Source organism: Lissotriton helveticus, chromosome 4_1, assembly GCF_964261635.1.
Source record: "Lissotriton helveticus chromosome 4_1, aLisHel1.1, whole genome shotgun sequence".
In the NCBI taxonomy this organism is placed as follows: domain Eukaryota; kingdom Metazoa; phylum Chordata; class Amphibia; order Caudata; family Salamandridae; genus Lissotriton; species Lissotriton helveticus.
Window position 1 is genome coordinate 69,913,464 of NC_136063.1, and position 26,240 is coordinate 69,939,703.

General features: G+C 45.8%; 1 protein-coding gene across 1 annotated transcript in view; it reads left to right on the forward strand.

Moving 5' to 3' along the window:
* The window catches only part of LOC144827873 (uncharacterized), a 448,943-nt gene that overhangs the window by 30,684 nt on the left and 392,019 nt on the right, over nucleotides 1-26,240 (forward strand). Inside the window, exon 4 of the mRNA XM_078686037.1 lies at nucleotides 14,878-15,018. Within this exon, the coding sequence (XP_078542163.1) occupies nucleotides 14,878-15,018 (141 nt within the window). The remainder of the gene's footprint in view (nucleotides 1-14,877; nucleotides 15,019-26,240) is intronic.

Consider the following 26,240-nt stretch of genomic DNA (forward strand, 5'->3'; position numbering starts at 1 on the left):
CATAGCAAAGTTAAAAACATAGGGAATTTGCAATGTTTTTGTTGGAACAAAAATGTCATAGGGAACATTATTCCAAACAATACCATCATCGATAAGGGATTCGGTAATGTTTGCCAGGGACAAGTCTCTTCGGAGCTTATGTGATGAAGAATTGGATGTAAACACCACAGCTACAGTTTCTGGTGAAGTATAATCAGGAAGATAGTAATCATTCAATATTCGAAAGAAGACTATAATAAATTCAATCAGAGGAGGTGGAGAAGAAACAAGGAAAGAAAAATGCATCGGTAAGGACCATGGAGGAATCATATGAGTCTGTTTCTGCCAAAGAAAAAGTGCATGCACACAAACGTAGGGAAGTATGCAAAGAATCAGAAGGAAAATCATCAATGTTGACAAAATAACCAGAGGCAGTCTGAGTAAAAACAGGGACCTCATTGGTCAAAGGAGAGCAGGTGGATACCTCCAAAGACAGTTGATACTATATAACTACTACTGGGAGCAGCAGTGATAAGCAACAAATGAATATTAGAAACACATCCTGTGTTCTCATCATCTGGAACAATTGAATTTTCAGAAGCTGAAGACCTCAGCTATGGTGTAGAAATATTTGGACGGGTTGGTATATGTTAAGGGATTTTGTGCAGGGTAGGTAAAGGTATGAAGGAATGACTCGGAAACCCCTGTGGCCTACTATGGAGAACTGGCCTCATTGTGTAACTTGTTCGAATGAATTGAAACTAGTCGACTATATTTACAACCAGCAAACTCACAGTTCGAGTACCTTTGACATCAAGAAAGACAGAAAGCGAGGACCTGGTTTCTGCTGTTAGAAAATATGAAGGTAACAGCTTTCTATTCCTCCTAAAGCCTGATCTTGCACCGTTACGGCTTGAAGACCCCTCTCTTTGGACTTTGAAGAAGGATACTGACAGATATTTTGAAAATTCTTCCCATAAAAATTCTGGGATTTTTGAAGTAAAAGAAGAATGGGCATCCAACCCTTGTGTGGAGTTAAAACTGTTCTGAAGCCTGTTATAAGCAGATAAAGTAGAAAGTCAGCAACATTAATGTATTTATTCTGTTACATCTTCGAAACAACCTATTTGTTAAATAGTGAATCCCTTGACCTCCAAACTTTTAGGTAGATTCTAAGGATTGCTGTTCAGAGGCTACAGTAAAGAGCTTGACAACTTGTTTAGAAGAGAAAACAGTGGGCTTCTTTGCAAAAATGCGGCAATTAGAATTAAACTTAAACTTATGTGAACATTTGCCTGCAGAATCTTCCTCAACATCCATGGGAGGAGGGGAATAAGGTGAAATACATTAAGGAGAACTGTGGGCCACCTGGAGGATAGGTCAGCTTTCCCCCACACCATCGGATATGCTGAACTGGTGAAAAATGAAAAATGTTGGAAGTAGAGCTCCTTTTCGGATAAACGCCTTTGCTTCATGAGGGCTAACAACTTGCTACTTGTGCCCCATTTCACCCTGGTGGGACTACCAGTCCCGGGGTGCATCGGCTGCCTTTCTCTTCTGATGGCATAATGGGGGAGGCATGGTCATTGCGCTTAAAGGGCAGCCTCTTCTCCTGTCGTGCGGGATGCTCTGCTGAATGCCTCTGCTTTATGGGGGCCAATAACTCGCTACTTTTGCCCCATTTCCCCCTGGTGGGAATTCCAGTCCCAGGGTGTATCGGTTACCTGTCACTGCTGCTGGTGTCACAGGGAAGGTGTGGTTATTGCGCTTAAATGGCAGCCTCTTACCCGATGGTGCGGGATGTGCATGAGCCTCACCGGTCCACATCTGGGCCAAGGGCGGGCCCTTCCTGCACCCATCAGCAACAGGAGCAGGTGGGGCGGGGCCACCCCCCTTGGCTGTGGATCCAGGCATTCAGTGTCATTCAGTTTTAGCTCAGGGGATTTTAATTGCACATTTGAACATCCTTGCCCCTGCCCCATAAGACTTGGCAGAGGAGTGGGATAGCTGTTGGCAAATCCTGCAGCTAGATCTCCCAGTGGTTAGATGGACCAAGAGAGGAGGACAATTGTTGGCCTTTACACTGCAGCATGATTTGAGGGCCAGACACGGCAGGCCCAAATCGGATCCTAATTGTGAAATGACCTTCAATAGACCTGGCTATGCTAGCAGAATTATTACTGTCTGGTTTTCCTTAGCCTTTGGCCCATTGTGTCCAATATGATAGTGGTTAAAAGATCTAATAGTGACCACAATGCCTTGAGCCTTTCCCTAATTAATCATAGAGAGTGTGAACCCTATTTTAGGGGCTGTATTGATTTCGGCAAGCTATCCATAACCAATACCGTGAGAATAATTAGATGTGATTGGGTGGACATCAATTCAGGGGTTCTGGAAATTGTTAAGTCGAAAGTGCTTGACGACGTGGTGGTGCTATCTAAACTTTCCAGAGTGGAAATATTAGAGAAGTGGAGTAACCAGCATGAGATACTCTACACACAAATAAGGGAAACACTGGGGCAATTGAAAAAAGGGAGGGATTGCTATGTCAAAAGAGGAGGGGAAAGGTGGGCCCCTGTGGCTGACTGGTACAATCAGGAATGTAGAAATGCCAACAGTAAGCTCCTTTAGGCAGTTAAATCTAAGATCTGCCAAGGCATGGTGGCATGTAGTGCCAGATACAGACATGCATTAGATTAGGCCAAGAAACAATGGGAATGTTCTCTATGATCCTTTCTACATAGTGCCCAAGTAGCTAAGGACAATAAGTAATTTTGGAAGAAAGCGGACCTTTCTTTGAATGGACCTAAGTCTGCTCTAGAGTTTACAGTACACCCGGAAGTGTAGGTATCCCATTTTGGGGGCCTCTATGCTCTTGGAAACAAATAGGATAAGGAGAATGTAGGCATGAGGTAGATTGTTCCATCTGGCACTGTACAAGCTCTAGAAATATTTCTTGAAGAAACCCATAAAGTTATTAGCTCATGTATCCCAGCCAGAGCTCCTGGCCCTGATCGAATTCCTAACGATTTATACAGAAAAGACTAAGGCGTTTGGGTCCCCTACATTAATATGCTAACCAATGCTATCCTTTCAGGCATGGAAATTCCTTCCGTCTGGAATTAAGCCGATATCACACCTATTTATAAGAAAGGATATATGGCAAATTTGAGGACTTATAGACCCCTTAGTTTAATTGACTCTGTGCAGAAAATTATTTTCTGCAAACAGTTATTGGCCTGTATCCAGCATTGGATCTTGGAAAAAAATATAATTTCCAATTACCAGGCAGGTTTCCGTACCAATATCTGTACTTTGGACCAGATCTTCCACTTCCTTTGTATTTATTGGAAAGAAGTCTTTATTAAAGGGGGAAAGTTGTATGTCCCCTTCGTGGATCTGCTTATGGCTTTTGACTTGGTCCGTCAATGCAAACTTTGGAAGGTGGTATAGGAGTTGAGATTTCCTCTAAATGTTTTGGATATTCTTATTCAGCTACATTCAGCAAATAAAGTCCAAGTTAGGTGGGGCCCTTCATGATATACTGTGAAGTGAGACAGGGGTACGTTCTCTCTATTAATTAATCAATCAATCAATCAATCAATCAGGGATTTGTACACGCGCTACTCACCCGTGAGGGTCTTAAGGCACTGAGGGGGGAGGAGGGGGTATGCAGATCCATTTCAGCCGAAAAGCCAGGTCTTGAGGGTCTTCTTGACGGTGTTCAGGGAAGGGGCGCGTCTGATGTCTGTTGGTAGCTCGTTACAGGATTTGGCTGCCACGTGGGAGAACGATCTTCCGCCTGCTCTGGCTCTGTGGATGCGTGGGGGAGTAGGTTTCCTTGACAGGGATGGGTGTGACGCCCCAAAAGTCTGGGAGGGAAGAGCACCTGCTCTACTCTTTGAAGATGACATGTTATTAATATCAAAGTCTCCCCAAGGGCTCCAACAGCTATTAAATGATTTCAAACGTTTGTGTGATGGGTGCGGTTGGAGATCAATGATTAAAAAACAAAGTATATGATATTTTCCGAGGGTACTCCATCCAAGAGACATATGTATGTATGGGACCATACTATTCAATTTGTTTCTGTCTTTGATTACTTTGTGATTTGTTTAACCCCAAGTTTGTGTTGGGCCCCTCATATGCAGAAAGTACGCCTGTCCTTAATCCAGCAGACTGCCCACATAAATATGATCCATAAAAGTACAGTGTCTAGGGAAGTGCCTCCATCACTAGCAATATATAATACTAAAGCCCTAGGAGCAGTTTTGTATGGAACAGAATTGTGGGGTAGTGAGAACACTGAATGTTTCCCCCACTAAACATCGTTTTATAAGATTAGTTCTCAACATACCAGCCAGCACTCCCCTAACTCCTTTTTTTTCTCGATTTGGCCCAAAGAAAATTTGTTCACAAGCTGGACTATAAGTACTTATTGTTCTGGCATTGCCTCTGGACGATTGAGGAGCTTTCGCCCTAACGAGTGGTTATTAGGGATCTTATGACATAGGCCAAGAAAGGTAAAATTTCCTGGTTTTGTTCCATGAGGGAATTATTGAGGAAATTGTGGCTGGAGAAATGTTGGTCAAGACTGGAGGAGCTGTGCTTGGTAATGAAGAGCAGGATAAAAACTATTTACCCTACTCTTTATTATGAAGCACAGTTTATCCTGATGAAGGGTGTGTCAAATCAAATTCTATGGGCTCACTTACTCTAGAGTTTACAGATTTCAAACCCCTCCCGCTCTTTCAGGAAACTGTAGAAGAAATTGTTACCCCTCCCGCACAGAAACTGTTCCTCCAATTCAGATATAAGACAGTTCCAACCGGATTGTTTTGTAGCAAGTGGCGAAGTAATGTATCCTCTGATGGTAAATGTCCGGCCTGCAAAGAAAGTCCGGAATCCCTAGTCCATCTGTTATTTCTTTGCCCATACTTTTAGAATTTGTGGCATAGGTCGATTATTCCCTTCTGTAGGCACATTGGACCTGGTCACTATCTAGATGTCCTTAGAATCCTTAGTAACGATACCCATAGTGTAGTGGTCTTTGGCCCAGCAAAATTCTTATTAGCTCTATGGATCAGGCGTTCAAAGTGCATGGTATAGTAATTTTTCTACTGTAGCTTTTTTAATAATATATATTTTACATAGATGATATTCTCATATGGAATTTTCAAATGATTATAGAATGCCTTATTATTATTTGGTCTTTTTGTTTTTACATTTTTTTTTTTAGTCCTCATACCACCGTAAGCGTCTGCCATCGTAACATATTAGTCCCTGTTGATCCCGGACGCCCTGGGTCCATGTTCCTGCATTCACTTTCGAGCCCACCAGGCCAGCTTCTTTGTACGAGGCTTGGTGTAATCATCAGACTATTTCAGATCAGCCTTAGTTCCTTACCCCAGCATACCAAGGGCGACCAAATATTTCCCTCACTACCATCCAGTCTTGCCATATTCAAGCGACTCGAACTCACTTCTCATAGGATGGGGGAACCAGATCCTTCCATAGTATACAAAGTGCCCTTTGGGCTAACAAGATCAAACACAGAAAAAGGCCCATTTGTAGTCTTGATACACGGTTTATAATATCCGGGCCTACGCCAAATATAATCAACTGTGGATCTAGGTTAATTTCAAATCCAAAGATGCCCGTCAATGCCAGCTCTATATTACGCCAGTAGCCCTTTAGCTGAGTACACTCGTAAAACATGTGCAGATCATCTGCTTTTATCAAACCACATTTAAGGCATCGAGGAGGTGGATCCAAAACAAACGTAGCAATTTTTTGGGGGGTATAATACAGCCTATTAATAGTGAAGAAATGATTTTTCTTGAGGGAAGCGTACGTGACAAACTTATATAGATTTTTAATAGACAGAAAGTAGAGCTCCAAGGAGCTGCTCTCCAATATAGATGAGCCCAAAACTAGATGTGGTGAAGGTAGCTCGATATCTTCTCTATCTAATAGACTGCCATACCATAACCCAACTTCTTTTTTCATGGGGGCTATATTTTGGAGCTTTAACTCCACCTCGTAGTTTCCACCTATATTCTCCTTTTCCGCCGCATACCATGAACAAAGTTGTAAAAATTTAAAGCGGGAAAAGGAATCACCAATCTTTGCTCTTAAAACTTCCCACGGTAGGACACCATCTGAAGATATTAAATCTGACCACACCAGGGTACCCGCACGCTCAATTGGAACGGCCAGGCTATCTTTCAAACAATCGGGAAGTTCCGGGGAATCCCAAATTGGGGCCAAGTCTGAGTAGTACTTTATCCCCCACCTTGATTTAAGATTTTGCCAAATGTTTAGTGCAGATCTAATTACCTTTAGGCGGACTTTCTTGAAGAACCTAGGGGCCCCGATGTATGCAGAAATCCAGCCCCCCCCCTCTTGGTTAGCCATGGCACTCAGGATCCTCCCCCAGTTACTATCAGTGGGGCTGGCCAGTAGACAACGACTATTTTTAAACTGAAAAGAGAGGCAGTAGCAAAAGACGTCAGGTAATGCTAACCCCCCCTTGATTAACCTTCTCTTTAACTTCTTCCAAGACAATCTGGAACTCTTATTGGCCCAAATCAAACTCCCAATCTTACTCTGGATTTTCCCCAGGAGTTTACCAGGGAAGTCTAGAGGAATGGCACTGAAGAGGTAGGTCAACTTAGGTAGAATTACCATTTTGACTAAGTTCACTCGACCGTACATTGTAAGTGATAAGTTTTTCCCACCTTAGGAAAAGATGGTCAATTTCCTTCGAGACTCTCCTCAGATTTGTCAAGGGAATATTCACCACATCCTGCGCTATACTTATCCCCAGGTATTTGAATCCTGTGCTGGCTCTCCTTTCCCAGCCTTCAATCCCCCAACACATTATCTCCGTTTTAGAAGGATTGACTGCGTACCCAGAATACCGTCCAAACTCACATAAATTATTCTCCACTTTAGGGAGAACCTCTGTGGGATTACTGGTATAGATTAACAAGTCATCTGCATAGAGAGCGAGTTTGATGCTGAGGTCTTGCACACAGAAGGGAGTTATTTGAGGGTCTAATCTGAGTACTTGAGCTAGGGGTTCAATGTATATATCAAACAGGGGGGAAATAGGACACCCCTGACGTGTGCCTCTTTCTCGATTTCGAACCTAAGAAGAATAGTGGCCGAAGCCCCCTTGTAGTATTTAATTAAGGATTTTATAAACATCCCATTACTCTAAGGGTTTCCCAGAGAAAGACCCAGCTGACGCGGTCGAACGCTTTGGCTGCGTCGTACGCGGCCACTGCGAGAGGCTCTGCCCGCGCTACTGCCAAGTCTATACATCCTATTAGTTGTAAGGTCTGTTCTTGTATGTATCGGCCCGGAATAAACCCTTTCTGATCTATACCTATTATTTGTGGTACCACTTTGACCAATCTCCCTGCCAAAATACTGGCGAAGATATTATAGTCTGCGTTTAGCAGGGAGATTGGCCTATAGGAATCCGCCTTTAACAGGCTTTTTCCAGGTTTTAATATAAGCACAATTGTTGCTTCTTTCCAGGATGGGGGAATTCCACTCTCTGATATATAAATATAGTTAAATAGCTCGTGTATTCTAGGTATAAATATTTCATCTAGAGCTTTATAGACTTCTCTGGGGAGGGCATCTGTCCCTGCAGCCTTATTATTTTCGATCTTTTTAATTTGAAGCCTGATTTCTTCTTCAGTGATCGGCCTTTCTAGCTTCTCTTGGCTATCCCTAGTCAATAGTGGTAGAGCTTTGTTGTTTAACCACGCTTGAATGCTATCCCTATCTGGTGTAACATCCTCTTTATATAGTTGGGAAAATAAAGAGAGAAGGCATTGCTGCATATCTTCGTGTTTACTTGACGTAACACCAGCCTCATCAATTATTAATTTATTGATGTTAATCTTTGCTCTATCAGCTTTTATCTTCCATGCCAGGGTAGCACTTGCTCTTTCTTCGTATTCAGAGTTCTCCATTCTATGCACCTCCCACTAGGCTCTCACTTTTTCTTCCAGCTTAGTTCTATACTCTGAGCGAACTCGGTCTAACTCTTTAAGAATTTGAGGGGTTTCCTCAGGTCGACAACGCATCCTTGCTTCTTCTAGTCTAGATACCTCCGTTTCCATTTTTTTAATCCCAACCTGTCTTCCCTGTTTTTAGAGGATATCAGACTATGAAATACCCCGCGTATATAGGCCTTAAAGGCGTCCCATACGTAATCCGGGGATGCTGACCCTACGTTGTCTAGAAAAAACCTGACAGTGGATTCCTTAATGTTACTGATTAACTCCTGGTTTAGCAACATGCCTCTATTTAACGTCCACCGAAAAGGGGATTTAACTATACTTCCCTTGTATAGAAATGTTATAGGAGTGTGATCAGAAAGGATACATGGAAGGATAGAGATATCCACCACATTCTTATTTTAGAATTTCTGAATCTGTATGATTCGGTATTTACCGAATCGGTAAATACCGAATCGGTATTTCCTATTGATTCCTATGGGCCTTGAAGCCCATAGGAATCAATGGGAAATACCGAATCGGTATTTACCGATTCGGTAAATACAGAATCCTGCAAGGGTGCAGGAGGTGTCACTTTGACACCCTCTAGCACCCCTAGTACAGGCATGTGTGCCATGTGGCACACATACATGCCCTAAGGGCATGTCTGTGTATCACATGGCACAGGTGCACATGCACAGATATGCATGTACACCTGTATTCGGTATTTTATCACCCAATAGGATTCGGTGGTAAAATAACGAATTCTGAAGGCCTGTAGCACTGTAAACAGTGCTACCTACATCTGAAATTTACCGAATCGGTAAAATTACCGATTTGGTATTTTACAGAATCGGTAAATTTACCGATTCGGTAAACTTACCGATTGTGCAAAATATTGCCTCCTACATCTCAATCACCAAATACCGGTCGGTAACGGCCGAATTCGGCCGTTACCGACCGGTATTTGGTGACCTACATCGGGCCCTTAGTCTATTCTTGAAGAATGGCCGTGCTTTTTACTGAAATAGGTGAACCCAGATCCCGTTCCCCCTTTAGCTTCCCAAATGTCTGCCAGGCCGAGATCGTGAATCATGTTGATTATTGCTCGTCATGTATGCGGAGCTGTCACATATTTGCTGTGATTTGATCTATCTCGAGCAGGGTTGAGAAGTACATTAAAATCTCCCCCGACTATTACAGGAGTTGTAACCTCTGTCAAGTTGGCTTGAACCTTAAGTAAACAAGTGGGATTGTCTAATTTAGGGCCATAGTAGGATACTAGAGTGACTTCAGTCACCCCCAAAACTGCCCGCACCTGGATCCACCTACCAGAACAGTCGGTTGAAACAGATTTGATGGTACTATTGACTCCCTTTCTTATCAGGACAGCAACCCCCTTGTTATGCGATGAATGTTGCGAACAAAGAAAGTGCTCTATCCATTTGTATTTACATCCTTGGTCTCTGAGTAGCTTAGGTGTGTTTCCTGTATAAGAAATACCTGTGCTGTCGACTGTTCAAGGTATTTCATAAGCAGCCGCTGTCTTCTACTGCACCGCATCCCATTAACATTCCAAGAAATAAACGTTATCTTTGTACTGGTCATTTATTTGCCGACCCCTTTACCCTTCTAAGTCTGCTGACCTGGGCTGACATATTCAATATTGATGAAACAGGATATGAGGACATTTTTTTTTTTTTCCCACTGCAACCCCACCTGTGCACCCCCCCACCCTCCCCACCCCTCTAACCCACTGTGGCCCCCCTACCCACTACACCCCTGGGGAACCCTCCCTTTCTCTTGGGCATGGACCCTTGGTCGGAGCTCCCCCCCCCCCCCCCGGTGTGTGGCTATATACAATGAAGATGAAAGAAAAAAAAGAAGAAAAAGAGATGAAAGAAAATATGATATGCAGAACGCTATGTGATGCAAGCCTCGGCTCTACACCTCTTCACTGCCTCAGATAGGAAGTTAATTTACTCTGACGACAAATCTATCGACTGGACCCCGTTCGTTTTGATCTATGTTGTGTTATACTTTGTAAACAGCTCCTCCCCCACTGCCAAAGTTTGCATCCTCCTCCCCACCTCCTCTCTTTCTAATCTTGTCTATTAGGGAATCCACCTCCTCCAAGTGGCGCTTGTTGTACATATGGTTATCCCACATAATATGTAGAGATGCAGGGAATCTAAGTTGGGTCTTGGCACCTAGTTGGTTCAGTATGGCCATCCTTTTACCCAGTTCCCACTGTCTCATGGCTGTTCGATGAGACACATCTGACCGAATAGAGAAAGAGAATGGGGTGGGGGTTAAGTTACATTTCAGTTGCCCCGCTTTTAGGGCAAGGGATAAGATCCTCTCTTTGAGGGAATAAGTTAGGAAATTAACAAGTATTTTCCTAGGGCGTTCTTTACCAGGAGATCTTCTGTACGGGTCACAATGGACCCTTTGAATGTCTGATGACAAATCCAGATCTTCGTCTGGACCTTTTAGTATGCATGTCTTTAAAAGAGAGACTACAAAGTTCTTAATATCGCCTCCCTCAATGTCCTCCGGCACATTCAATAGTTTCAGATTATTTTTTCTGGAATGGTTCTCGAGCCGTTCAATGTCATCCTGTAACTCCTGATTTTGCTGGATCAACTTATTCATCGTGTGGGAGGAGGCGTTAATAGATTCCTTTATTTTTTGTATCTCAGCTTCTAGTGCGTCGGTCCTCAATGAAACCTCCTCGACCTTTGATGATAAAAGATCACATGAAACCTGAATGGCCTCTTGATTTGCCTCCGAAGTTGTGAATCTCTTGCCGATATCGTCAAATCTTCTGCCCATGTCGTCGCGTAGTCTCAACAAAATATCTGCTAGAGTCCCTGGGGTGAAGGTATGGGGCGGCAGAGATACACTAGGAAGATTTTCCTGGATATCTGGAACGTCAGGGGTATCGGAATGAGCAGTTAAAGGGATAGCCGGTAATACAGTAGCTTGCACTTGTGCTTTCATTTGGCTCTTTAATGCTCTCCCCCCTGCCTCCTCCCCCAAAGGAGTCCCTGATATGCCTTCAATGCCTAGGGTCATATCTAGATCTTGTACATCAAGAGCCGAGAAGCTATTAGAGAGTTCCACGGATGAATGTACTCCTGTTAAGCACTCTTGTATAGGGCCAGACCCTGCCGGTCTGAAAGAGGGCTAGTGAAGGACAAGTCGCTTGCCTTGTCTATGCCCAGACAGTCCCTTGCTTACTGTGCCACCTCACCCTTGCTCCATCTCTCTGATGAGATATAAATGGCCATGATCTTTCTGCTGCTGTGCTCTCTTCTGGAGGGGAATTCGCCTGGCACTGCTGCACTCTTCCTATGAGGAGCAGGGTCAGTACTTATTTGCATACAGCAGCTGTCTGTTTAGGGTGGTACTGTGGACGTAAATTGATAGGTTCAATCAATTAATCAATCAAGTAATTTGTAAAGCGCACTACCTACGTACCTACCCGCTAGGGTCTCAAGGCGCTGGGGGGGGGAGCTGCAGTCAGTGGTCGAAGAGCCAGGTCTTGAGCAGTCTTCTGAATGCCGGGAGGTTTGTAGTCTGTCGTAGGTGGAGGGGGAGGGCGTTCCCGGTCTTGGCGGCGCGGTGGGAGAAGGATCTGCCCCCGGAGGTGGTTCTGTGGATGCGCGGGACGGCGGCCGTGGAAAGGTCGGTGGAGCGGAGTTTCCTGTTGGGTGCGTAGAAGGAGAGTCTGCCCCCGGAGGTGGTTCTGTGGATGCGCGGGACGGCGGCCAGGGAAAGGTCGGTGGAGCGGAGTTTCCTGTTGGGTGCGTAGAAGGAGAGTCTGCTGTTGAGGTAAGCTGGGCCGGTCTTGTGGAGTGTTTGTGTGCGTTGATCATGAGTTTGAAGGTGATTCTTTTGTCGACGGGGAGCCAATGCAGGTCTCTCAGGTGGGGGGTGATGTGGTCTCTGTGAGGGACGTCTAGGACCAGGCGTGCAGAGGCGTTCTGGACTCTTTGGAGTCTGCTGATGAGTTTGGACGGGGCTCCGGCGTAGAGGGCGTTTCCGTAGTCGAGTCGGCTGCTGATGAGGGCGTGGGTGAGTGTTCGTTGGGATCCATCTGTATATCTTGCCGAGCATACGGAGGGTTTGAAAGCATGAGGAGGAGACTGCGTTGACTTGGTTGGTCATGCTGAGCGTGGAGTCGAGGATGATCCCTAGGTTGCGTGCGTGGTTGGTCAGTGTCGGGGGGTTCCTAAGGAAGGAGACCACCAGGAGTCGTCCCACGCCGATGGGTTGGGCCCAAAGATGAGGATCTCCGTCTTGTCCGAGTTCAGCTTGAGCCGGCTTGCCTCCATCCAGTCGGCGACGGCCTTCATCCCCTGGTGCAGGTTGTATTTGGTGCTGAGGGGGTCCTTGGTGAGGGAGAGGATCAGCTGGGTGTCATCGGCGTAGGAGATTATGTTGAGGTCGTGTAGTCTGGCGATGCGGGCGAGGGGGGCCATGTAGACGTTGAAAGCATCGGGAACGCCGCAGATGGTTTTGGTGGTTCCGTATTGGAACGGGGGAAGGAGGACTCTCTGGGTTCTGTCATGAGGAAGGAGGTGGTCCAGTCCAGGGCCTTGTCTCAGATCCCTGCGTCGTAGAGGCGTTTGCAGAGAGTGTGGTGGCAGACGGTGTTGAAAGTGGCGGATAGGTCCAGGAGAATGAGGGCTGCTGTCTCGCCGTTGTTGAGGAGGATTCTGATGTAGTCTGTGGCGGCGAGGAGGGCGGTTTCAGTGCTGTGGTTGCTGCGAAAGCCAGACTGGGGCGGGTCCAAGATGTTGTTGTCTTCTAGGTAGCGGGTGAGCTGGGTGTTGACGGTCTTTTCAATGACTTTAGCTGGGAACGGAAGCAGGGAGATGGGCCGGAAGTTCTTGAGGTCGCTCGGGTCTGCCTTGGGTTTCTTCAGGAGGGCGTTGATCTCGGTGTGCTTCCATCTCTCATGGAAAGTGGCGGTTTCGAAGGAGAGGTTGATGATGTTGCACAGGAGGGGTGCGATGAGGCTGTTGGCTTTGTTGGCGATGTGGTGGGGGAGAGGGTCCGAAGGGGCGCCCGAGTACATGGTGCTCATGGTCTCGATTATGTCTTCAGTGCTCACTTTGGTCCATGTGGTCAGAAGGTCGTGGTCGGTGGGGTTGGGTGTGCTTGTTGTGGTGGGGTGCGTTGGGTTGATCTGAGTGTTGAAGCTGTTGTGGATGTCGGTGATCTTGTGGTGGAAGAAGGCGACGAGGGTGTCGCACAGAGCTTGCAACGGCAGGATGTCGTTGGTGCAGGAGCTGGGATTGGAGAATTCTTTCATGATGTTGAAGAGCTCTTTGCTTTTGTGGGCGTTGTTGTCGAGGCGGTCTGTGAATGAGGCTCTTTTGGTTGTTCTGGTGAGGAGGTGATGGTTGCGGATGGCGTCTTTGTGGGCTGCGTGGTTGGCGGGTGTTCTAGGTTGGAATGCTTCCTGATAAATACAGCTACAGAGCCAGCTACAGCTGTAACTCATTGAAATACCTACAGCAAAGGCACCGGAACAAGGTTTCTTATACTCACATAATAATGTACACTTTAAACTATCATCGTTTTTATGTGTAAGACAATGGTGAATTTCTTTGTGATGGAACAGGCCTTTTAGTAGACACATATTTACTAGTGAAGAGATGTGACCTAGAGGTCAGAGTTGTCGACTTTACAACTGGGAACCAAGATCGGATCCTGGTCTCATCTCAACAGGCTGAGGTTCTGAGCAAATTATTTTACATCCTTGTGCATGAATCAAAAACTTCACAATGATTGGGTTTCACGTAAAATATCTGATTCTTGTGTAAAGACCTCTAATGCCCTTGCACCAAGTTCGCGCTATAAAATCAATATTTAAGCAGCTTGCTCTGAGGATGGAGGGTGCTCTTTGGTTGCCCACAGGCCTCAACTGAAAGCACTTGTTGTGACCTGTCAATGGATGGTGAGGAATGCTGGTTTAGAATAGGTTCATTTATTGTTTGTTTTCATATGAAAAAACCCTGCCCTTGCTAAAGGGCCATTGGAATCATGCAGCATTCATGGACCAAATTATATGTCAGGTTTGGTTGACTAAATTATGCGGCAAGAAAAGGCAAATATTGCTGCATGATGCAGCATAATTTACTCTAGTTCTACATCATAGTCTTTTCATTTTTACATGTTAACACTCTCTGAGTAAAGATTTCACCTCATTAATACCTGTTTTCCATCCAAATATAGCAATAAAAAACAGAAAGGGGACCAGTGAATATTTGCCAAGGGCCTTCCTTTCCGCCGCAATATTTTGCTGCACTTTTAGTAACGTTTGGTCAATTTATGTTAGAAACAATATTTTTACTTAAACTCTGCAGATGTTGCCGCAGATGGTGGATTAAGTGGCAAATATGGAGAATCCACATTTATGTGGGAAATGTGGTGGAAGCAAAATCACATAGTTCCAGTGGCCCTGCTGATGGGTGAGGTGAAGCTGCCAGCATAGAGGAGAGGGCCTCAACCTGCCTCACCTCAGCAGGCTCACAGATCTGTGCCCGCCTCCAGCTGGAGACATAAACATGAAAGACGGACTGTAGGTATGAGGGAGGTGTGTGCCCAGAGGCGTGAGTCATATATGTAGTGAAATGTTTAACCACTCTTAAGATATTGAAGATTTAAATTATTATTGACATTTTACTTTAGAGGTGCCTGTCGCAAGGGTGGGAACATCCTTTCCATAGCTAGTAGGAGGAGGCTAAGTTTGTTGTACCTTATGGGTTAACTTTTTATATCAGCAATTCTGATGTTACAAGTAGATGTAGTGTTGAAGCCTGTCTGCGCTCTCCTCACTGACATTATATGTGTGTGCTTTTAACAGAAAGCAGCTCTACAACACTGACCTACCAACCCTCCGACACACCTGGGACCACCCCTGGCAGGTCTACAACAGCGACCACCACAAGCTCAGCAGCCACAACAGCTGAGATCATCCCAAGCAGCACACAGCTTGGAACAACAGGTACACTTTGTGTCTTCCGTTCCGCTGAATGATTTCTTGGTAACAAAGTAACAAGATGTGTGCCCTAATACCATCATAGAGGGTTTCATGTTCAAAACACAACTTCTTGTGTAGCAACAGTTTTAGGACTTTAAAGGAATACTGGTTCATTGTTTGGTCATGTTACACTCTGAGTCAGGATAGAGTCTACATTGTGTGATCTGTGAGAGAAGGCAGGTAACTCATGCTTCTGTCTGACAGTCTTCGGGTGCACACGTTGTCTGTCTGTGTTCTGGTTGTTTCATGTCTGTAGGTTTGTATCTCAAAATACAAGAGACCACCGGAAAAAATAAAACTTGTTATGAGTGAGACAGCCTTCATTTTCAGGGCAAGCACACTTTGTGTCATGGGGGTTGTATTTTCTGATTTAGCATTCCAATTTTGGATCTACAATCATCAGCATGCACGGTACTGTCAGCCTACAGGAGTGACTAAAAGTGTCACAGACAGCATGGGGAATTCGAAATGGCTGGTTGTGCTTGTTAAGATGGCTGCTTGGGCTGCTCAAGATGGCTGCATGAAGTGTTCAAGATGGGTGCTTGATCCTGGAGCTACTGCACACGGTTCAAGCCACCTGCCGATATCTCCACTCCAGTCAATGAAAGTCCACCAGGGCATGTAGAACTGGGCTGTCCAGTAGCGGCCGGCATGGCTCCCGGGTGGGGGACGGGTGCAGAGTCACGCAGGGAGGGGGTGTGCGCAGGAAGGAGGAAGGAGGGTCGCGCAGGAGGTGGGAGGGGTCAGGTTCCGCGTCTTCACTGCTCCTGCTCTCCTGCCTCCAACAAGAGCCGGAAGCAGGCAGCCAGACTTCCTCCCCTAAGACAATCACAATGCTCTAATGGAGAGTTGTGATTGGTCGGGACACCGCCCAGCCTGGGGCTGTAGGGGATGGCATGTTCTCCATGCAGGCTGCCGTGCAGATGCCCACATACTCTGAGAGTCTTTCTGTCGGACCACTGATGCTTGATATTATCGGTCTCTCTAGTGGAAAGGGGAGATTCTTTTGTATTTTTGGAAGGGTGGATATACCTGGATGCCCGGTGATCTACTCTCTGGCAGGTGTATTAATTGTCATCTATGAGACACATATTGTACCATTTGTTTTAAAGACTGATTTGTTTTGTGTGTGAGGCTCCCAATTGGGTTATTGGCTATACTTTCATAGCACAAGGGATCATTTAGTTGTGATAGAATGTCCAGTTTGTAACCACTGCTGTTCATTATCCCTATATTCTCCCCTTTATCCATCTCCCAGATGGTAATATCCCTGTCTGTCATTAGTACTTTCAGAGCATCTCTTTCCCCCTTAGTTAGATTATCTTCCCTAATATGGTTTAGTCCCCGTTTCTCACTACGCTTATCTAAGTCACACAGGATCAGTTTTTGGAAAATTTCTATGTTGTTGCTGGTAGGTAAATTAGCTGTCCACCTGGATTTTTCTTGAGGGCCCCTAGTATCATTAAGCTTCAGCTTTATATTCAGGTCTTCAATGATCCTGCAAGTCGTGGCAGGGTCTCCTTCATATTCAGAGATCGCCAATAATGTTTTTGCGTCATGTATATCCTGTATGAATAAAGTACTAGGTACAAAGTTTGGTTGCAACTCATTCAAACTTTAATTATCTTTAGGATTAAGCTAAAAGAATATATTAGTTTTTAAATGTCTGATGAATTTGAATAAATCAATCTTCATTTAACAGATGTTTCCCACAGTACTAGGGCAAAAAGCCATTCCCTTTTGTAAAGTGAAATCATGTCAGGGCTCAGGGAATTATCTGCCACATTGACGATTGAGACATCCTCTAATTTCTTGTGTTCCAGGATCGCATTTTCATGTCCTTTCTATCTTCCTGAGCCACCCCCTCTTTTTCCCCTCTGTGTTCTCTTGTCGTGTTCGTCCGTCTTTTCTGCTTTAAGTTGCCTCTCTTGATTCTTTGCAGTTCCCTTAAAAAAAAATTCTGGTGCATTTTTTTTTGATGTGCCCTCCTGCTTCTGATTCACTCTCGCTAGTCAATGGGCAGTTGAGTGATGTTGAACTGGAACCAACTGATGCCAATTTGCGTATCTTATCTCTTATATCATTAGGAATGAGATGATCATATTTTTGGGAGAAGGTGAAAATCCTACCACTCTTATAATCTATCTCATTCCTTTTTTATATTTGTAGCTTTACATTGTTTGACATCTGCCTGATGTTTAGTTAGGACATCATTCAGAATCGTGTCTTTTTTCTCAAGCGCCTCTGTGAGCTTGAGATCTTTAGAACTCTATTTTCCTTTCAATTAATCACCCTTTTAGTCAATATTCATAGACAGATCAAAAGGTACATTAAGGGTTTATCTCCATACAATTCTCTGACTTCCACCAACACACCAAGGCTAAGCTATGAGCCATATTGGAGAAGATGGAGAACCCTCAAGACTGCCCAAAGATCACCCGAGTCTTGTCAGCATACTTGTCAAAGTGCACACCCATCTGGTTGAGATGGAGCAAGGGGAGAAAATGGGACCCTCTTGGACACCACAATCAAGCAGGCTGCTAAGAGATCTAATGAAACCAGGGCCTTGGTTTCACCTTTATCCTCCAGCCTCTGCAGATCACCGATGAGTGAAGCAACCACCAAAAAAGCCTTTCTAAGAAATCCAAAATACAGGTCTGCTTGATACAACTTTAAATCTGTATAAATTACCAATAAATAAGAAGAGATATCAGTCTAAAATATTAGGGTCTCTGAAGCTGCTACTTTCTAGCTTCACATGCAAATGCTTACTGGTTCGGGGGCTGATACAGCTGCCCCCTGGACCTTGCCGCTTATGCAGCTGTGCCCTGGTCCTGAAACAACTGTTTCATTGTCTTTTGTGATGATGCTCAGCATTCTCGGCCAATGGAGCAGATGCTTTATAGTCTCCTGAATCAGCTCTTTCCTGGTCCTGAGACATATGCGTCATGGCCCCTCTGAGGTGGCTCAGTGATCCCTGAGACTGAAGCAGTTCTTGCATGCTCCCTGGGACGGAATCAACTGCTCACTCAACGTGCACCTGAGGAATCTCTTCTGTAGCCCCTGCAATGCATGTAGATGCTCCAAGGTCTTTGCGCTGAAAACAGTTGCCTTCCAGTCCCTTCCCATGAAGAAGCTGTTTGCGAGCCCCCACCTGCCCCTCCTCTGAAGGACCGGCTCCTTGAGCCTGGATAAGCTGATTTCAGGTCAGTTCCCTAACGCAGCTGCTCTGTTGTCCCTTCCAGTGAAGCAGCAAGTCTGTGTTCTCTGCTGCAGACAGAGCTTCTCTTTCTTCTATGTGATTAAAGGGTCTGCTCCATCCTTCCTGTGCCAGCTACTTTTTGCTCCCTCAATCAGCTGCCTCCTTGCTTAACGAGCAGCGGCATCCTGGTCTCTGCCTCTGATTCACAGCCACTAAAGCAGACACTCTTTACCACTTAATTAGGTTCTCAGTGGTCCTTGCCACCACTGCGGCTGATCCATGGTTTGTGTTTTGAATTGGCTGATTCCACATCCATAAAACAGATGTTCCATGGTCCCTCAAGCAGCTGCTTCAAAGTCTCTGGTGCTAAAGCAGCTGCACCCTAATTTCTCGTCAGATGGTCCCTAACCATAAAGATCCCTGACCATATAGAGGCTACTCTCTTCTTCCTATCCTTGAGGCAGCTGCTTCCAGAAACTCTACCCCATGGTCTTTCAACTAGGGTTGGGTGGACATTCCATCAATGGAATTGGCAGAATGTTGACACTCTCTGTTACTCTTATAATGCAGAGCTCTGGCCAAATTCCTCTAATCAATGCATGGTGGAGTTTGTCCCTTGAGGCTCCAGAGATGCGAGCTAGATTTGGAGTCCTCTAGTGTGGGTTTCTAACGAGTGTGTTCCTAGGCGGTGGTGAGCAGGTGAAGTCAGTGAGCTGCCACCCGAGTAGCATTTCTACTCAAGCGGCATCAATACAACTCCAAAGGCTCTGCTTTCCTGCGTACCGCATGGTGCAGTTTGTGCTGATTTTCTTTGTGCCGCTCGTGCAACTGGCACTAAATTGCAGCACAAGCAGCACAACGTGTATAATTTGCACCCTTTGACGGAAATCCACTGAATCTTTTTGAGTTTTTATGTAACTGCAGAATTCTGTGGAGTGAAGCTTCATGAGATCTGCCCATCCCCACTTTGAACCTGATGCAGCTGCTCAGTGGTACCAGAGCGAAAGCAGCAGCTCTGTGATCATTGATCTTGAAGCAGCTGCGCCATCAGCCCTTCCATTGTAGCAAATACGTCCACTAAAGTAGCATCTTCCTAGTCCCTGTGATACAAACCACAATGCAGCTGACCAAGGTTCTGCACTTCAGCTTCTCAAGTAAGCCAATTAACTGTATTGTCCGTGCAATCTCGTCTGGAGTATGCCGCACATATACTCCACTGGAAACCAGATAAGTAGATTCAAGAATGGAAGGACGGTGCACCAGAATGAAGCCGGAAATTCTGAGATGTATTCCAAAATATATTCTTTATTAAGTCTTCAGTTTAACATTTTTGGACATCAGCCAAAGCGTTTCGTTCAGAGAGGAACTTCATCAGGGCTGAAATAATATACAAATAAAAGCACACACTAAGTGCAAAATACATGAAACAGCACATAGACACATTTAAACAATGTACATACACAAGTACCCACATCTACAACATATAAATTGATGGCATTAGGAGAACGGCTGACTACAAAAACAAACATATTTATCACAGAAAAACAGAGACACCTAGTCAGAAAGCTTCATGTGATCTTTATAAATGACTTTTTTCTTTAAAATGCTAAAGGCGAAGGGGTGCCAAATAAGAGTAGAGTGTAAAGAGCAATGCAAGATCCATGAAAAAGGTAAACAAAGGCAGAAAAAGCTACAGTAAGAGACGTTATGTAACCACCTCCAATGATACACCTAGTGTAAACACAAAATATAACAAGCATTTTCAATGCAATAGGTCTCGCAGTTGTGAGAGTTTGAGCTATTGGCATTGTAAATGTGTGAGTGGCGTTGCGTGTGTGAGTGGCGTTGCGTGTGTGAGTGGCGTTGCGTGTGTGAGTGGCGTTGCGTGTGTGAGTGGCGTTGCGTGTGTGAGTGGCGTTGCGTGTGTGAGTGGCGTTGCGTGTGTGAGTGGCGTTGCGTGTGTGAGTGGCGTTGCGTGGATGAGTGGCGTTGCGTGGATGAGTGGGGTTGCGTGGATGAGTTGCGTTGCGTGTGTGAGTGGCGTTGCATGTGTGAGTGGCGTTGCATGTGTGAGTGGCGTTGCATGTGTGAGTGGCATTGCGTGTGTGAGTGGCGTTGCGTGTGTGAGTGGCGTTGCGTGTGTGAGTGGCGTTGCGTGTGTGAGTGGCGTTGCGTGTGTGAGTGGCGTTGCGTGTGTGAGTGGCGTTGCATGGATGAGTGGCGTTGCGTCGATGAGTGGGGTTGCGTGGATGAGTTGCGTTGCGTGTGTGAGTGGTGTTGTTTGGGTGAGTGGCGTTGCGTGGGTGAGTGTGGTGTTGCGTGGATGATAGCGGGCTTGCGTGGGTGTGAGTGGCGTTGCGTGTCTGTAAGTGTTGCTGTGTGGGTGAAAGTGGCACAGAGCCTTTGATGTGGCCACTTACTGATTAGCATTATTAAAATCTGCATGAAAATGTATTTTATTATTACTATTTATTCTTTGCCAAGCACTCATCACTGATCTGGGCAGCAGTCAAAGTGCATAAATAAAAGTAAGTGAACTCTGATCCTGGGGGATTTTGGTAGATGTTTACGTACAGACATACACAATACAACGCACATACCTTAAATGGAAAATATAAATGCAACTTACCTTTATCTGTCGGGAAAAAAAATTGGGTAGGAAAACTAGTTTGGTTAATGCAATCACTTAAGGCCCCTGCATGCTACAAGCGGGGACGCATTTTTAGTTTGAAGAATGTGATAAGCTGAAGGAGGAGGGGGTGCGAGGGATGAGGGAACACGGCCTGGGGGAAGCTGGCTGGGGAGGGGGAGGAGAAATGCAAGGAAGTTAGGGGAGGAGAAGCCGAGAAGCCGCAGAGCGCACGCTGGACGAAGCCCTTTGATGTGCTGTGCGGCAAATGGAGGGAGGCTGATGCGCTTTCATGTTTGAACACGTGGTTCACCTGAACTGCATGAAAACGCCAGCAAAAAGCTGGTGGTTTCATGAGCATTTTGAGCACTTGAATTCTCGTTCCTCAATGCGCTTGCGCGCATTTAAGGTCACGAGACCTAAAAACCATAATGTGCCCAAAAAAAGCAGAGAAAACTTGAACAAAGAATGAACAGACAGAATAGAAAATTAGAATAGAAAGTAATAAAGAAATGGAAACTGCTGCCATGCGCCGGAGCAGGCAAAATTGCACCATGGTGCAAGGATGCCTGCGCTATGGGGAGATTCCTTTTGTGAAGGAAGGGGCCCCTTCCTGCACAAAAGCAATCACTTCAGGCATTTTCCTCTTTGAATGCATGCTGTAGAATGCAGCACGCATTGAAAGAGGAAAAATGAGGACAAAAGAAAACATTTCCCCTCGTTTCGCTTGCCTACGCCACCCCTATGGTGGCGCAGCAAACTGACGCATTTACAGGTTTACGATTTCTCGTAAATCTGGAAATGCATCAGTGGACATGGGTGTTGCGTAGGAACATCCACAGCAACACCAATATTCTGCCCTTAACACGCAAAATGTAGTGTGAACAAGGGCGCTATTTACAAGCACAGGACAAGTCACGCAGGATGATTTTACATGTGCTTGTAAATATCCCTTAGCAGGCTGCACCACAGATGCATCATGTAACATGATGCACTGGCGGCGCAGGCTTGTAAATCTCACAATGTTATTCTAGACAAGCAACACTACTCCTTGGACTTTACCAGGAGAAAAATATTAATCATATTAAAAACAAAAGCACCACATACAACTCCTCACAAATTAATAACTTACCTTTCAAATTGATTAATAGATTAAGAAGTATGTCAGTAACACACCAGATTTTCTTACATAGAATATCTGTACTGCACTACTCAGCAAAACCAAAAAAATGGCAACGTTTCCCTCTCATTCTGCACACATGCATGTACATATTAAATCACATTGCTTCCCACATTAATTCAAAAGCTAACACACATTTCTATTGGTTACACATTTCAACCATTTCCAATTGACATAAGTTTGAACCCTATCCCCAATCTGCTTACTGTCTGTTACCATGGTAACAGTACATGGAACACTGAAATAAGCACACAGGTCACAAGTTCAACACACAATGTTAATCCAAACAGCAAGTGTGCTTGACTTTTCAAAATGTTTTACCTTATCTAATGTAATGTTCCATTCAAACAGTTTTTCTTAACCAATAAGAAACATGCACCCTACTTTTTAGATTAGAATGTTTTTAAACAGCCAATCATTTCTATTTTTTTCTAAACTGTATCTTATCCACCATTTTAGAAAAATCTTACTTTTCAAACTGCCATTTCATTTACAGAGACCATCTGAGTGCATCCAGACCTCCTTTCAAGATGCTTAAATTGTGGATTGTGGGACACAGCTATATTTTTTGGAACCAAACGTACGCAGAAAATAGAGCCATTGACAAAGACATAGATTTGCCAAATGTATACATTAAATGGATTGGACAGAGTGGGTTAAAGTGGCACCAATTGATTCCATTGGTTAAATTCTTTTTACATCTCCAACACCCTGACCTCATAATTGTGTGCACTGTGGTGGCAATGACCTATGCACTTTGACTTGGGTAGGTCTGGAAATGCTTATGAAGGGCACTTTTGGAGAATTTATGTCACTTTTCCCCCAAACTGCCTTTGTCTATTCTAACATGGAACTGGTCCGATACATTTTGTCCACAGATTGAAAAAGCTAGGAAACATGTCAATAAATCTGTTTCTGCTTTTCGCCGAGATTATAGGATGGGGTCCATTTACCACAACAATCTGCGTTTTAATATGGATGGCATCTATAGGCGAGATTGTGTACATTTTACAGATGAGGGTCACAGAGTCTTCCTCATGAACTTAAGACTCTGCATAGGTACTTACTTATAAGTACCACAATCTCTCAACAAGCACAGGGGCTCTTTTTAGAGCCACCCAAGATCTAAACACATAAGCTTCATGTATATGTGAAAAATATTACTTTTTTTTTGCTTGCAGTTGCGCACCCGATGCGCTAGAGTAGTGCATCCAACGCGTACACACCTGGGGCTGCGCTGAGCGCTGCGCTTAGTGCGCAAATCCTAATTTTACCGTAAAAAAAAAAAGCATCTATCACTCATTTCTATTCTCCCCGGAAGCCCATACCCCGGGGCTCATATATAACATTGGGGACCGTGAGGGGAGCCCCAATGCCCCCATGGTCCCAGCGGCTCCCCGCGTCCTTCGGGAGCCGGCATTGCTTTTCCACACAGGGAGCTGCTAACATGCAGCTCCCTGTGTGGAAAAGCATTTTTTGTTTTCCCAATAACGTTGGCTTCATTTGACAAATCTTCGTGAAAATTGCAAAACTATTGGGGCGCTCTGATCAGCTCCTGTCTTGACAGTTTTGGGGTGATTCGTCAAACGGGGGCCGAGAAAAAATGGGGGTCCAAAAACGAATTTTCCCCATGTTAATTTCCATAGGAAAAATTGGAACAGGCTACAGCCCGAACTGCTGAACGAAATTATACCAAATTTTGCAAAAAGCTAGCCATAGGTTCAGAAAGAGACCCTTTTTTAAATGGTGTAAAACCGTTCTGTAGTCCTGGCAAAATTAAAAAAAGAAAAATATTGATATCTGAGCACCGAGGAGGGTGTGCGAACCCTCCCGGGCACAAGCTTCACTCTGATTGGCTGCCAACATTCCAAACCAGGAAGTGTTGGCAGCTATCTTGTGACTCGGGACTTGTGCTCAGGGGTCCAACAGGGACCCACAGGCGCAAAAAAAAGAATTAAAAAAAAAACAAAATCCCAGAATTCACGCTGGGGTCATCATTTTAAAGAGGCCCCTGGGTGGGCCAAATCACGGGGGCAGCCCGGGGACCGCCGCCTCCCCAGGGCTTCTTTTAAAATAAATGTGTGGTGGGATCCCAACCCCACCATGCTGCCCCGGGGACCCCCACTTCCCTCTGGCTTTTTTAATTGGATGCAGGGGACACGCGCCCCTCCGCAGCCCCGGGTCCTGCCACCTCCCTGGGCCTTAAATACAGCAATGTGTGGAGGAACAGGAGCCCCCCACATGCCCCGGGAACCACCACCTATCTGGGGCACTCTGTGTTCAAATTTAGTGGTCCGAGTGGTCCGTTACGGACCCCCAACCCCAGGGACCTCCACCTCCCCTGGGCTCTCAAAATGAAGGGAGCCCTTGATGGCCTTGGGGACCACCACTCCTGCAATATCCCGGGGTTTCCCACCCAGGGACTTTGCTGTCTTCTGTGCCAGGGCGGGAGCCCAGCTCCTGCCCCGTGATAGCAATCAATGCTTTGCTTGATTGAAGCTAGAGTAGGAAAACTTGCTCTTGCTTCAATGAAGGAAAGCAGGATTGCTTTTGGGCAAAGGGAGCTGCTCCCCCTTGCTCAAAAGTAATGCCGGCTCCCGCAGAAGTCAGGGAGCTGGTGGGACTGTGGGGGCATTGGCGCTCCCCCCACGATCCCCAATGAAGAGGCCAGGCTCTGGGGAAGGGCCCTGGGTGGGAGTGCCACACAGCCCCCTTCCCCAATAATGTAAAATTTTAAAACACAGGAAGGCCAGCCTCGGGGATGGAGTCCCCGGGGCCATAATTGGTCTCCCCCAAAAGAAATAAAGTAAAAAGGCTGCCAGTCCCTGGGAAATTGGGTCCCCAGAGCCATAATTGGCCCAGGGAAGGGGGGGCCACACAGCCCCCTCCCATAAAATAAAAAAAAGAAACCGTCAACTCGTCGGAGGCCCTGCAGCTCCCTGGCAAGTTCTAAGATGGGAAATTTAGTCCCCTTAAATACTGAGGGTATCTGGGGGCCAACTAGCCAACCTGGTATCTCCAATAAGTATCACACAGCTGGATTGCAAAGAGGTGGTCCGAGGCCATGTCCCTTTTTTCACCACTCTGAAAACGTACCTCTTGGTGCACTGGTGGTGGGGCGATGAGAACCTCTTGTGTCCTGAGGACCTCAGGACATAAGTGGACTACATCCCCTGATAGCAGTGCGCCAAGAGGCATGTTTGCAGAGTGGTGTAAAAAGGGGGCGTGGCCTGTGTCCACCTCTCTGCAATCCAGCTGTGTGGCGCTTACTGGAGCGACCTGGTGGGCTAGTTGGCCCCCAGGGACCCTCACTATTAAAGGGGACGTAGTTCACCAACTTAGAATGTGCCAGGGGACATGTTTGCAGAGTGGTGGAGAAAGGGGGCATGGCCTGTGTACACTTCTCTGCAACCGAGCTCTGTGGCAATTACTGGATGTTCCTGGTGGGCACATTGGCCCCAAGGGACCCTCAATATACAAGGGGAATTAATCCCCCAACTTAGCACGTGCAAAGGGTGGCATTTGCAGAGTGGCAGAGAAAGGGGGCATGGCTGGTGTCCACCTCTCTGCAATCCAAATCTGTGGCACTTAATGGAGGTACCTGGCAGGCAAGATGGCCCACAGGGACCCACAGTATTCAAGGGGAATTAATCCCCCAACTTAGAACGCACCAGGGGCTCGTTTGCAGAGTGGTAGAAAAAGGAGGCGTGGCCTTTGTCCACCTCTCTGCAATCCAACTCTGGGCGCTTACTGGAGGTACCTGACGGGCAAGTTGGCCCACAGGGACCCACAGTATTCAAGGGGAATTATTCCCCCAACTTAGAACATGCCAGGGGCTGCGTTTGCAGAGTGGTGGAGATAGGGGTCATGGCCTAGTATGAGAAATTAGCAATCCTGCTCTGTGGGACTTACTGAAGGTAATAGGAGGGGACGTTTGTAACACCCTGATGTTCCTGGGGTCGGGGACAGCCCGCAAAGACTTATGACAAACAGGCAATGAGTAAGCGCTTTACCAATTTAATGGTCAAAGGCAAAGGTAAGGAACAAAGCTGAACGTATGTAACGTAATGTACAAGTAAATACAAAGCAGAACAACGATACCCAATCACAGTGCCTGGATGGTCTCACCATCCTTCGCCTGAACACCGGTCCCGGTGTTCCCCAACGAAGGACAC